We start from the raw sequence: 12,382 nt of genomic DNA, 5'->3' as shown, positions 1-12,382 counted from the left end.
ATTAATATTGCATAATATCCCCATCCACTGGTTAACTTAGGTGTGCAGTCAGAGGTCACTCATCCTTAATTAACCTTCAGCTGAAGCATAAGCAAAGTCACTCTGATCACTGGAGTTTTCCATTGCTACACTTCCTCTTTGTCTAGCCAGACGTAACAGAGCTAGCAACAAGCACACACTGGAAGACATTCTTAGCATGAGCTCCCTAGGCATGTAAGAAATCAAGGATTTCAACACAGACTTACATGTCTGGGTGACAAGTGTAACCTTTGGAACACAGCATCACAGTACTGGAGCTCCAGCTTCTTGACTTCGTGGCGCTCAGCTGGTGTGACAGGCAGTGTACAGAGTGCAGGGGCTCCCTGTCAAAAACAGAAATACCATTGTAAAACATGCCAACAAGAAGAAAATAGGGCAGGAAGGCCAGGAGGGCTCCATGGATGGATAAGGGGCTGCTGAGAAAACTCAGAAGGAAAAAGAAAGCTTATAGAAGGTGGAAGCGAAGAAAGCTTATAGAAGGTAGAAGCGAAGACAAATGGCCTGTGAAGAATACAGGGACATTGTTCATGAAGCTAGTGATCAGGTGTAGGAAAGATAAGGCCCAATTAGAACTGAGTCCAGCCAGGGATGTCAAAGATTACAGGAAGGGCTTCTATAGCTTTATTGCACAAGGGGTAATGGGTTTAAACTTAAACAGGTGAGATATAAGGAAGTATTTCTTTGCTGTGAGGGTGGTGAGACACTAGGTGTTCCAAAGAAGTGGCAAATGCTCCATCCCTGGCAGTGCTCAAGGCCAGGTTGGATAGGGCTTGGAGCAACCTGGACTACTGTGACATGTCCCTGCCCATAGCAGTGGGATGGAGCTGGATGATCTTAAGGCCCTTTCCAACCCAAGCCAGCCTCACAGCAGCTATTTTCCAGTGCAGCTTTTCTGGAACAATCCAGTTACATCACAAACTCTTTCACTCGTATGAACTTAAACATAAGGGACTGACCTGTTTGACTGGCCATTTTATTGCACTTACCCGATCTAGTTGGTTTATTTATTTTTAAACAGCTTGCTAAAGAATTGTTTTACCAATATCAAGACTACTTCTGCCCAGATCTTCTTTAATAATACTGGAAACCATTCAAGACACAGATTTCCCTTTTAATGTTTTCCCTCTTGAACCCACAACTCTACAGTTTCATCATTCATATATTTTTATCATTAATTTATCTTTTTTTAATAACAACACAAGGGGATTTATCCAGGGAAACCAGGCTGCCTCAATTAACCTAAACTTTTATTTTAGGCTTCTGCATAAACAGGGATTTTCTCTGACAGAAACTGAAGATCCTGTGGTATTTCTCTGAAGAAGAAGCACAAATAATTAAGCATGCTCTGCTTTATTTTTAATTGCACTAACATTTCTTTATTCCCATTTCAAAGCATTAGCACTATTATTTAGCACACTCTGGGAACTTCTGTAGTCTTGCAAGTCTCCAGTGGAAGTGGGAATTCATTGGGAGGGTAAACAGAAGCCAAATATATTCTTAAGACCATACTGCCTGTTCATTTTCCTTATCACACAAGGCTTTGCTTAATTTAAAGGCCTCCCATCTGACCTTCTATGGGGTGGATGCACAAAGGGTTTACTAGTCACATAAAAGACTACTGACATGATTTGATGTGGGCATCTGCCATTTTAGCCATTTGGGGTGCTATAGCGAATAGCTATATTTTAGCTATTTGGGGTGCAAAGCTGCTCTTTGCTGTCCCAGAGTCACAGAACATTACACTATGATCCCTCCTCACAGATTTCCTGCAGCACATGCAAAGAGTAGTCACCCTTTTGGGGCTTTGCATGTGAGCTGATTTGCTTGTCTATGTCAGGTGTTAAAAAAAGATATTTCACTGCTCAATTTAAGGTATTAATAACAAATATTCACTTCCAAATTGTATGCAAGGAAGCTAAGTTTGCTAGCTATAACATGTCAGTTGTGGCTGTACCACTTGGATCCCTGCAGGGCTGTTTGTGTTCACCTGCACTTGTAGCACCTGTAGATGCACAGACAAGCCAGCACAGAGAAAGAAGCTTCAGCCAAAAACTGAGTTTTTAGATACTTAGGAGTAAAAGTAATATCCGTGGACAACAGCTTATGAACTTCTGGTATAGGCAGATACTCAACAACTGCAAAACACTTCCATTGCTTCTGTGTAGACACTCATGCTGTAGTTTTGCCATGCAAGCAATAGCCTAAAAATAGCCCTAACATTTATGTACTTTTGTAGAAATCTTACATGAAGCTATACATTAACCCAACCAAAGTTTTACACCTGACTACACTGAAACTTTGAGGGCAAAAAAATCTGAATTGTCCTGTAAAACACGATAGGAAAACACTCACCAAAATGAGACACCTCCACCTGTCTCTCCTCCAAGGAACATCTTCCCATTGGGTTAAGTCTCCTACAGCCCAGAGGTTCAAATCCAGCCAAAACTCTATGTGGCTCCCACTAGAGTAGCAAAAACTACAAGAAGAACCAAGCAGTCACACTGCAGAACCCTGCACACAACCAGCTACAGCAACCAAAAAGCTTTTAATGAGCCGCTGATGGGTTGTTTTCAGCTCTGTCCTCTGGGCAAAACACCTGAGCCCCTGCGCAGGGCCTCAGGCACAACCCCTTCCCCAGCCTAGATCTATAGGCTTTGTTACATAGTTTGTAAATTAGAAGAATGGTTCGAGGATAAAGATGATGAAAACTTCTAGCAGCACGGAAAAAGAATAAAGCGAAGAAAGGCATCAACATTTGCATCACTGAAATTTCCACCTGCCACATAAAACTGCACACTAATCCTGATAAAGTCAAAGTTACCTTATACAGTTCAGACAGGGACTAAGTGTAGAGACACAAATATAAATGTGTCCTTTGTGTATCTTGTTAGTTGCTCTTTACTCATTTAGGAATAAATATTTTCAGCACCCAAAGAGAAGTTCAGGTTGCACTTGTCTATAAATTGCAGGTCAGATGCAATATAGCTTTCAGCCTGCAGGTACCTGGTAAGAAGTAGTACAGTGTTGCATCACATATTTTTTCCAGTTAGGGGTACAGAAAGTAACTCACTTCCATGTTCAAGCACGTGTAGGGAAGGAGCTATCCTTTACCACCAGAGTATGGCTTTTCCAACAACATTTTTTTAGATCAAAACTTAAACTAAAGAAAGGTTTAGGTGAATGGAAATCAGTAGAACCTGTCTAGAGAGCAGGCCTGTTCTCTGCGAACACGATGTGTGAGTTTCCCTTATAATAATGCTGAGGGTTTTAATGATTTCTTGTCAACATGAAGACTTTTAAAATGTAGAGTAGAATGGGATGGTTTCAGTCCACGGACACACTGGATGTGTGCAAAATTAGCCAAAGGACTAATGCTATTGCTCAGTAAATATTCTGTAATACTAACAGGAAAGGAACTGTTATGATTGAATGTAGGATTGCATCTAGATACCTTCAAAAGAGAAAGAAAAACCAAAACCAACCTTCTATTTTGATGCAAAACTATATGAAACAATATGCTTTGGTCTTTGTGCATGAAGTTTTACATTTCAAGTATTAGATGATTTTTGCCTGTTTTCAGTTTCAGTGTGTGTGAGCAGACAATATGACAAGTTTAATTATCTGGCCATCTGCCCTGCATGTATTTTTCTCATCTTTCCAGACTTCTCATACATTTGACCTTCTTTATATTTTGCAGTTCCCTCCTTTTGGGGTTTGGTGAACTCAGCTTGGAATCTTTGCTCTGTTGGGAAAAGACAGTCACCTGTCAATATTGAAACCAGCCATATGATTTTTGATCCCTTCCTAACTCCACTTCGCATAAACACAGGGGGAAGAAAGGTACGTGTTCTATCCTGCTCTGGTATAAAACCAAGAAGTTACTAGGCTTACAAACATTTGCTCTATTTTATGTTTCTAAAGCATTTACACTTTTATCTCAGCTGCAAGGCAGAATAACAATATAGTGTTTTACAAATCACACGATTTCATTACTGGTGGAGAAAAGCAACTGCACATTTTTAGTTGTCTTGTATTCATATTTTCGTAGTAACTTACTTGAAACTCTCATGTCAGAAATAATAGCATCTCACTTAGAAACTCAATGTTTATAATTAAAATTAATGTTCATCCTGAGTAGCATTTTAAAGGGGTTATTGTAAAATCATAAAAATACCAGGTTGGAAGGGACCAGGTTATTTAAAATGGCCGAGACCTTCTTTTAGTCGTCTAATTCAGGATAGCATTGCAGTGCCATAACATTAAGGGGTAGGAAGGCATGAAGAGCTTCTTTATGTTATGAAATACTCATCTAAAATCTGCATGGTAATTTCTAAGACTCTAACAAAAGGTTGTTCCAAAATGATTTCTCTTCTCCTGTTGTCTTGACAAATGAGATTGCTGCTGGAAACAGCATGAGATGTTACGAATTTGATCTGTACTTCCCATTGAGTTTCTGGTGGTACATGTGCACATTACTATCGATGCAAGCTTCGTCATGGAAATGATAAAATGGTGGTGTTACTTACTGAAGAATAGCTTTCAGTGATGGCCCAAATTTCAGGGTAATATGTACATTTTGGTTTTTAAACAGATATGTATTGAGGTTTTTCATCTTGACACAAAAAAGAGTTTTATTGACTTTGCTATTTATGTAATGGTTGAAATATTTCACATTATTTATAAATTACAGTATGACACAATATGACATAATATGACAATCAAGGACAAAAGTAAATGGAAGTTGGCAGTGAGTAAAAGCCAGGTGTTTTAGAATATTTAATGTCTTTAGCAGTCCTAAGGATTCAACTGTTTCTTGTACCAGCTGAGGGTGAAGCAAATGTCTGAGTATTAATATGGTATCGGAGGCACTGATAACCTGGAATGCTCTATCAGTAATGAGGTGTTCTTACCACACTCACAAATGTTATCCTGCTTCTATCGTGTTACAACAGGATTTCTTCTAGTTGTGCTTTGCCTGTTCTAGAGAGGTTTCTGAAATGATTGAATCAAAATCCTCCTTTGAGAAGATTGCAGTTTTAATGCCTTAAACAAATTCTTTGCTCATAGTTGAGGCTTCAGTGAGGATTTGATTTGGCAGGTGGTGTATTTGTGTTCAATTTTGGTAATGTTTTTTTCTATGTTAAAAATGGAGGTGTGTTTCATATGGGCTGAAGCACTTCAGTTTTCAAGGCAACGAACCAATTGATATAGCAGCCAGGGAATTTCTTAGACAAGACTTAGCTGTGATTATGCTGTACATGAAAGGATTTTATGGAACTGATCCTAAGAAAAATGGTGAATAAATAAAAAAGGGATTTGAAACAGTTTCAAATCAAAGTTATAATAAGCTAGCTCCCATGCATAGTGAACAAGAGAGACAGCTACTTGCACGCAGAATCAAAATTATACACCTCTCTTGAAAAGGGAGCTGGGAGGAGAGTCAAGCCTTAAGAGACAGCTTGATGGAAGGAAACAGTACAGTTGCTCTTGGCACAGTAACTTCAGATTTTTAACAAAATGTTTTGCTGTTGAAGTGCAACGTGGGTTTATTTCAGCTGCAAAACTCAAATAGTTATTTTGGAAAACAACATTTCTGCTTTGTGTGCTTCACTTTTGAAATGAACTCAAGAAGGAACACAAGGGGTTCACCCACAGGAACAGAATCAAAGATCAGTCTGAAGAAATTCAGATAATGTGTATCTGGGTGATACAATCAGTGCCTTAATACTTCCTCCTAACTCTTTCGTTCCTTACCACTCATTTCTCTTTGGCCTTTATTATTGCGGGGGGGGAAGCATTGCTTAATTTCTGTATGCCAGTTATTGGTTTAGTTCTCAGCTTCCACCTCAGCAGACTAAAACTGTTCCAGACGATTCCATTACAGAATTTATGACCAAAGATTACACCTTAAGTACATACCTTTCTAACCGATTCCATTAAGAGAGTTTATTTTATTTCAATATCAGTAATGGAAGGCATCATAGTAAACCAGACTGAGACTATCCTTCATTTTTTTAGACCGCTTGGGAATAAAATAGTAATTCTCTCGTTCCCAAAGAAAAGGAACGGTCTGAAAGGAGAGTGTAAAGGACATCATCACTGTCTTCTACACTGCAGCCTACAAGTAGTAGGGGCCTGGTGAATTAATAGTCACTTCTGATCTGAGGCTGAGAAGAAAATTCTCCCCATTGCATTTAGGACCAAAAACGATGGCAGTGCAATCTGCCAAATACTTTTACTTCTTTGATCCTATTCTTCACAATAACGTTCCAGTGAGCAGTAATACATTGCTCTATGTACTGCCCAAAGATCGCAGGGCAGTATCGCGTCATGCAATTTACAATTCCAGCACCATCAGATGTTATTCTAAATTGTGCTGTTATTTTGTATGTTCGTGCTTCTCCATTTTCTGAGAAAGTGGCTTCTTAAGTCCTGGAGGCTGAATAGCATTGATACAGATAATTGGATTTCAAGATCCAGAATCTCAGCCCAAGATGTTTAATGAGTTTACACACAGATAAATTCCCCAGAAGAAATGCTGCTTTTGAGGAAACTCCCCAAGTTTCAGTTCTCTCTCAGGCCCAGCTTTGGCTCTGGATTCCCAATTCTAGTGAACTTAACATGCAGTCCATTTCAGATAAACAGTCCTTTTTAATAAACAATACAAACCCTTACTAATATGCAAATCACACTCCTCCGCTCTGGCACACAGGAAAACACATTTCACTTCCTCTGGGTTTTTTCTTTAGATTCAAATAAGCACCAAGACAGTCAGCAACAGGACAACAGAATGACTCTACTGACAGACCAGTGTAGTCAAGTGACATATAGCTAGCAAACACTACAAGTTTCAGATGAGGCTTTGAGCAACCTGGTCTAATGGAAGGTGTCCCTGCCCGTGGCAGGGTCTTGGAACTGGATGAGCTTTAAGGTCACTTCTAACCCACTCTATGATTTCCAGACTGTCATGAATGATAATAGAGGGTGAACAAATCACCTCACTTCCCACTGAGCTAGTTCTCTCCTGGGTTTTCTTCCTCCGTTCACCAGTGCTGGCAGTATCTCTACTCCAAGAGCTCTGCCTTTACTCCCTCAAAATTCATCTATCTGCCTTTGATCTCCTGATTCTCTGTGAACTTAAATTCAAGAGCTATGTTTCCAAAATTCTCTAAGACTGAACTACAGCCCTTGGCCATATTTCTTTTCTTTCCTCCTAAAAACATGTTAAGTAACAGTATTTGCTTTAGACACTAAGTGCATCCCTGACAGTTAATTAAACCATGTCACGTAAGCAACTGTCTTACTAATCGTTTTAGGTCATGCTCAGGGACTTAAATTGTTGTCTAAAGCAGGTAAAGTTCTGTTTAGAATCCCTATATTTTTAAGACAGGGAAGGACATTGTACCTGATGTTGACCTCCTGGGAAATAAACAAATCGATGTCTGCTGGCCAAAGACTGCTACATACATTCTCTAGCTCCGTGTGCATAAATGAAAGTTACTCGGTGCAATCCATAAGTCTGCCTTCTCATATAGATATTAATGACTGCAATCACGTATTATTTAAATTAATGTCTTTATAAATAATTGGTTCATTCTAAGCATCACAAGATAATGGCAATATTTAGCAGTTTCTAAACTAAAATAAGAGAGGAGAAAAGAGATTTATGAATTGAAATCAGTTAAATGGTTTCTCTGCCAGCTAGTTCTGATTCCATGCTGTTCAATCAATTCAGAGTATTACTAGCATTTTTCTCAAGAGTGTAATATATGGCAACTGCCAAGCTTTGCTTTGGTGATTACTAAAAGGACAGATATTGGTGTGAACCATATTTCAGCACTGCAGGAATATAAAAAATGAATTGTTAGAAATGGTCCAGGAGGAATGGATGGCAATAAGACATCAATGTCATCTGTAAACTGACTTGTGATGAATTTTTGGAGAGCTTAATAATATGCTGGTTTGATTTAGAGCAGTTTCAGAAAGTCAAAAGTCTGATGCAAACATCAAAAACTTTAATGAATAAAAAATGGAATATAGTATTGCAGCTTAAATAATTGTTTGCCACTTCTGATACTGGTACAGTATTGCATGTTCTCAGATGTCTGAACATAAAATGAAACCAGCAGGTAACTTGTTTGTTCATCCGCATCACTGACTTCAGGACAGGAAAAAATGCTTATTATTTCAGAAGTGCTTGCAAACTTTGCTGTTAGACCGTATTTAGGGAAAAACATATATTCAGGGTCTAGATCTGTCTCTGTACTTTCTGTTTCCTTATCACTTCAGTGATAATCTTGAGATTGAATCAATATGTGGGGACTCAGATGTGCATCTTGATGTCTTCAGATTTCCTGGTTATCTGTGCTAGTGGAGCACCACTGAAATCATCAAGGAGTCCTGAGTAGGCACAAGGATGTATTTTTACAGCTTCTTTACAGCATCAAGGTTTTCTTGCTGCAGTATAACTGGCATGCTTGACATTTAATCTTGTCTAGTGTCATAAAACAAGCTCACCTGTCTGCCATGGGAAACTTCCGAGCAGATCCCAAATTGGGCAAGAAGTGACTCAGCAGGTTTACACCACAAGCTTTGGTGTGCCCTGGTTTGGAGCTCAGGGTATGCTCTCATTTTGGCAGCAGTACCTTTCCAGTTATATGCTATTATTATATATAAACCATATCTCAGCTGCAGCTGTGTAGTAATGAAAAGCAACCCTGGTACCCTGCAGAGGTAGATGTGCAAACCCTGGAAACGCATTCAGTGGGATGTTATCTGAAACATCAAGGAGAACCACTGTTATGGACATTGGGGAGTAGATCAGTTAGAAGGTTAAAGGGTCTGTGCTATTAAAGCTGGGCTAACTGATACTAGCCAAAAGTCTTGTCCATTGCTTGCCTTTTTACCTCCTCAACTATTTATTTCAAAAAGCTCTTTTCTTGTTTTCAGTTTCTAATAATGTAGCTTCAAAAAAAGATTGGATCAGCAGCTGGCCTCCAACTACTGATAGCTTGATATATTCAAAGGGATTTTCAAAAGCACCAACGTTACTCTTAGTGCCCTTTTTCTATCTTCTAATATGCGTTGTGCATTGTTTTGATAGTATCTTATTTGGATTTATTTCATCTTGCACTCAGGTCAGTTTATAAACCTAGGTATTTATTTCAAGCCTTCCAGAAGTAAAAGTAACATGTATCTTGTCTTTGTACTTGATTCTGTACTTGGGGCTACAGCCACTGATATAAAGAGGCTGAAGATTTTCTTTTCTCTCACACTGATCCTGCTGTCATAGTAAAAGTGTGCAAGTTTCCTAACACCATATGCTTTAACTGGAATAAAATTTTGTATTCTGACATTGTTAAAACACATTTCCTGGTCTCAGAAGAATGATTCAATCTTTGCTTTTTTTTTTTTTTTGTTACAAACGTAAAATAATAAATGTATCACATATTGAAACTTAGTAAAAGATGATAATATTTTCCTGAAAGCGGGTATTCTTGGCACAATATCAAAGGAATGTTTTTAACTGACAGCCTGCTGGAATGGAGGGGGATGTTCCATGTCATTTTCTTCACAGAAGTTGAATCGTATTATCCAAATCAAGATATCTGGGGAAGATGCACAACAGACAATAGTTCTCTTGGTCGCATGTCCCTGTATTGTTTTACACTGAATGTAATCAAGAAATCACCACACATTTGGCAGGGATTTCTTGCAGCTGGAGGAGGCACTTTATAACAGATGCATGTCAATTCTGATAGAAGCTAGAAAAGATGGGGATGAGTAACCCTGCTGCCAGGGTGAAACACATGTTGCTGTGGCAGTCAAATGTGCCGTTCAGAATAATGGGTAGCAGTTTGGTGCTAGGGAGATGTGCAAATTCATTGTTTCTCCTGCCGGTACTATTCAACTGGTTGTTGAAGACTGAAGCTTGCTTATAGGTATTTTAGGATTAGGTGCTAGAAAGGAGCTTAAGGGAAAAAACTGAAGCAGTGGTCAGTGAACTGTATCTAACAGTCAAACCCAGCACCTCCTCATCAAACTGGGATCTGGATGGTACACCAGTGTGGGGATTTTAGCTGCATGTCACTGAACAGGCTGAGGTAAACCATCATTTCTGGAGCACAGCAGGAAAATATACATAAATTGGGGGTAGGAAGCTGTTCTTACTGTAATGGACAGTGTGTATTACAGGGGGTTGCAGGTCTTGCAATAAAACTGGAAAGAGAAAATAAGCCTTCTGTGTGTACCCTTTTTTATCTGGGATATGTTGTTCCTGTACAAAAAGTGATGAAAAATCACAGCCCATAGTAGTATTGCTCAGATGTGTAGTAGCCCCTGTGTCACTTGGGTAGGTGTTTGAATCTTTAACTCTTGTTTGGTTTATGTAACTTTCAACTGAAAGCAATTGTTACTGAACAGTTTCACCTCCAGCTTCCTTATCAAGCAGTTGCTTGTGTCCTTGAACAAAGAACCGACCCAAACTATCAATGTAGGTCTGACAATGGAAATTTTAGCTTTTAAACTGAAAAATTAGGAAGTTAAACTTGACCACCAAAAATCATTGAGGAGTTTGTTTTAATTATGATTAAGATAAAGACACATTTCTTTTTGTAAACTTGCATAGAAGAATAGAAATATAACGTAGAATCTTGATGCATCAGTAGAAAATGACAAATGTGTAACGTCCTTTTCTAGGATCCAGTTCATCTTTCCTGTCTCAATTTACGACAATTTCCTTACAGGAAAAATGAGTGTGTTCATATGTTTGCCTTTGTGTGCATGTGTATGACACTCTTAGCTTACCTCCTTTTTCTAAAGCTGTATCCTATCCTTCATCATTTCAGCAGCCAGATAAAGATCAGTGAACATGTGAGGCTTGTTCTGCAGTTTATTAGCCAGAATTTTTCAGAAGCTGAAAATTCACTGTAGAATCATAGAATTGTTTAGGATAGAAAAGACCTTTAAGATTACCAAGTCCACCTTTAAACCATGTCCCTAAGTACCACACTGACACATCTTTTGAATCCTTCCAGGCATGGTAATTCAGCCACTGCCCTGGGCAGCCTGTTCTAATACTTGACAACCCCAGCATCCCCTGGTGCAATTTGAGGTCGTTTCCTCTTTTCCTGTCACTTGTTGCCTGGGAGAAGAGATAGACCCCACCTCACTACAACCTCCTTTCAGGTAGTTGTAGAGAGTGATAAGGTCTCCCCTGAGCCTTCTCTTCTCAAGGTTCCTCAGCCCTTCCCCATCACACTGTGCTCCAGGCCCTGCACCAGCTCCACTCCCTTCTCTGGCCCCGTTCCAGCACCTCGATGTCTCTCTTGTAGTGAGGGATGCAGAACTGAACACAGGATTCAAGGTGCAGTCTCACCAGTGCCCAGGACAGGGGAACGGTCACTGCCCTGCTCCTGCTGCCACATTAGTGCAGATACAAGCCAGGATGCTCTTGGCTTTCTTGGCCACCTGGACACAAGCTGGCTCATGTTCAGCTACTGTTGATCAACACCCCCAGGTCCTTTTCTGCTGGGCAGCTTTCCAGCCACTCTTCCCTAAGCCTGTTGTGAGCATGGAGTTGCTGTGAAGCACGTAAAGGACCTGGCACTGAGCCTTGTTGAACCTCATACAATTTGCCTTAGCCCATTATCCAGCCTGTCCAGATCCCCTCTGTAGAGCCTTCCTACCCTCAAGCAGATCACACTCCTGCCCAACTTGGTGTTGTCTCCAACCTTACTGAGAATGCGCTTGGTCCCCTTATAAGTAACTGTAAGACACTGATTAAAGCATCAGTCTGAATAAACAGAATCATGTGTAAGGAAAGTCAACACAATGTTGATTTTCTGTTGCATCATTGCATTGCATTGCATCAGCTCCACCTCTAAATAGTGCAGTGAACAGGTAAAGGAATGGCTTCTGTAAAGTTATCTTGAACTTTAATCTGTGTAACTTGCATCATAACTTAAAACCATCTGAAGGAATTTCATACGGTGCTAATGCACCCTGAGGGGATGGTTTCACAGGCAGTTGGAGCATCTGAAGTGACTATTAAGAGCTAATTCTGTTTTTTCAGGAAAGATGTTAGGAATGCACAAGGTCTGACTATCTCAAAGCTGCTTTTGGAATCAAGGTGAAAATGTACAACAGATACATATAAAAGTAGTGCTGATCTCTAACCTGTGACATCCTGCTCAGGAAAAAAATACACTGCATGCTGCACTCTTCAGTTATTTTAACAGCTCAGTGCCACCTGCCTCAGGGAAGCTATTCAGCAGGAGAGGGTGCCATGTAGAATGCACTAACTTATATGGCATCTTGCCACGTAGGTACATTTGGGGTATAC

General features: G+C 39.8%; 1 protein-coding gene across 1 annotated transcript in view; it reads left to right on the top strand.

Annotated features, from left to right (window-relative positions):
- The window catches only part of CA10 (carbonic anhydrase 10), a gene marked incomplete at both ends in the record, with an annotated part of 191,188 nt that overhangs the window by 71,055 nt on the left and 107,751 nt on the right, over positions 1-12,382 (top strand). The window contains one exon of the mRNA XM_080629096.1: positions 3,737-3,879. Coding sequence (XP_080485222.1) covers positions 3,737-3,879 — 143 coding nt within the window. The remainder of the gene's footprint in view (positions 1-3,736; positions 3,880-12,382) is intronic.

This window comes from Psittacula echo (genome assembly GCF_963264785.1).
Source record: "Psittacula echo genome assembly, chromosome: 14".
NCBI lineage: Eukaryota > Metazoa > Chordata > Aves > Psittaciformes > Psittacidae > Psittacula > Psittacula echo.
The sequence above is the reverse complement of the archived record's forward strand: the minus strand, read 5'-3'. Positions and strand labels throughout refer to the sequence as shown.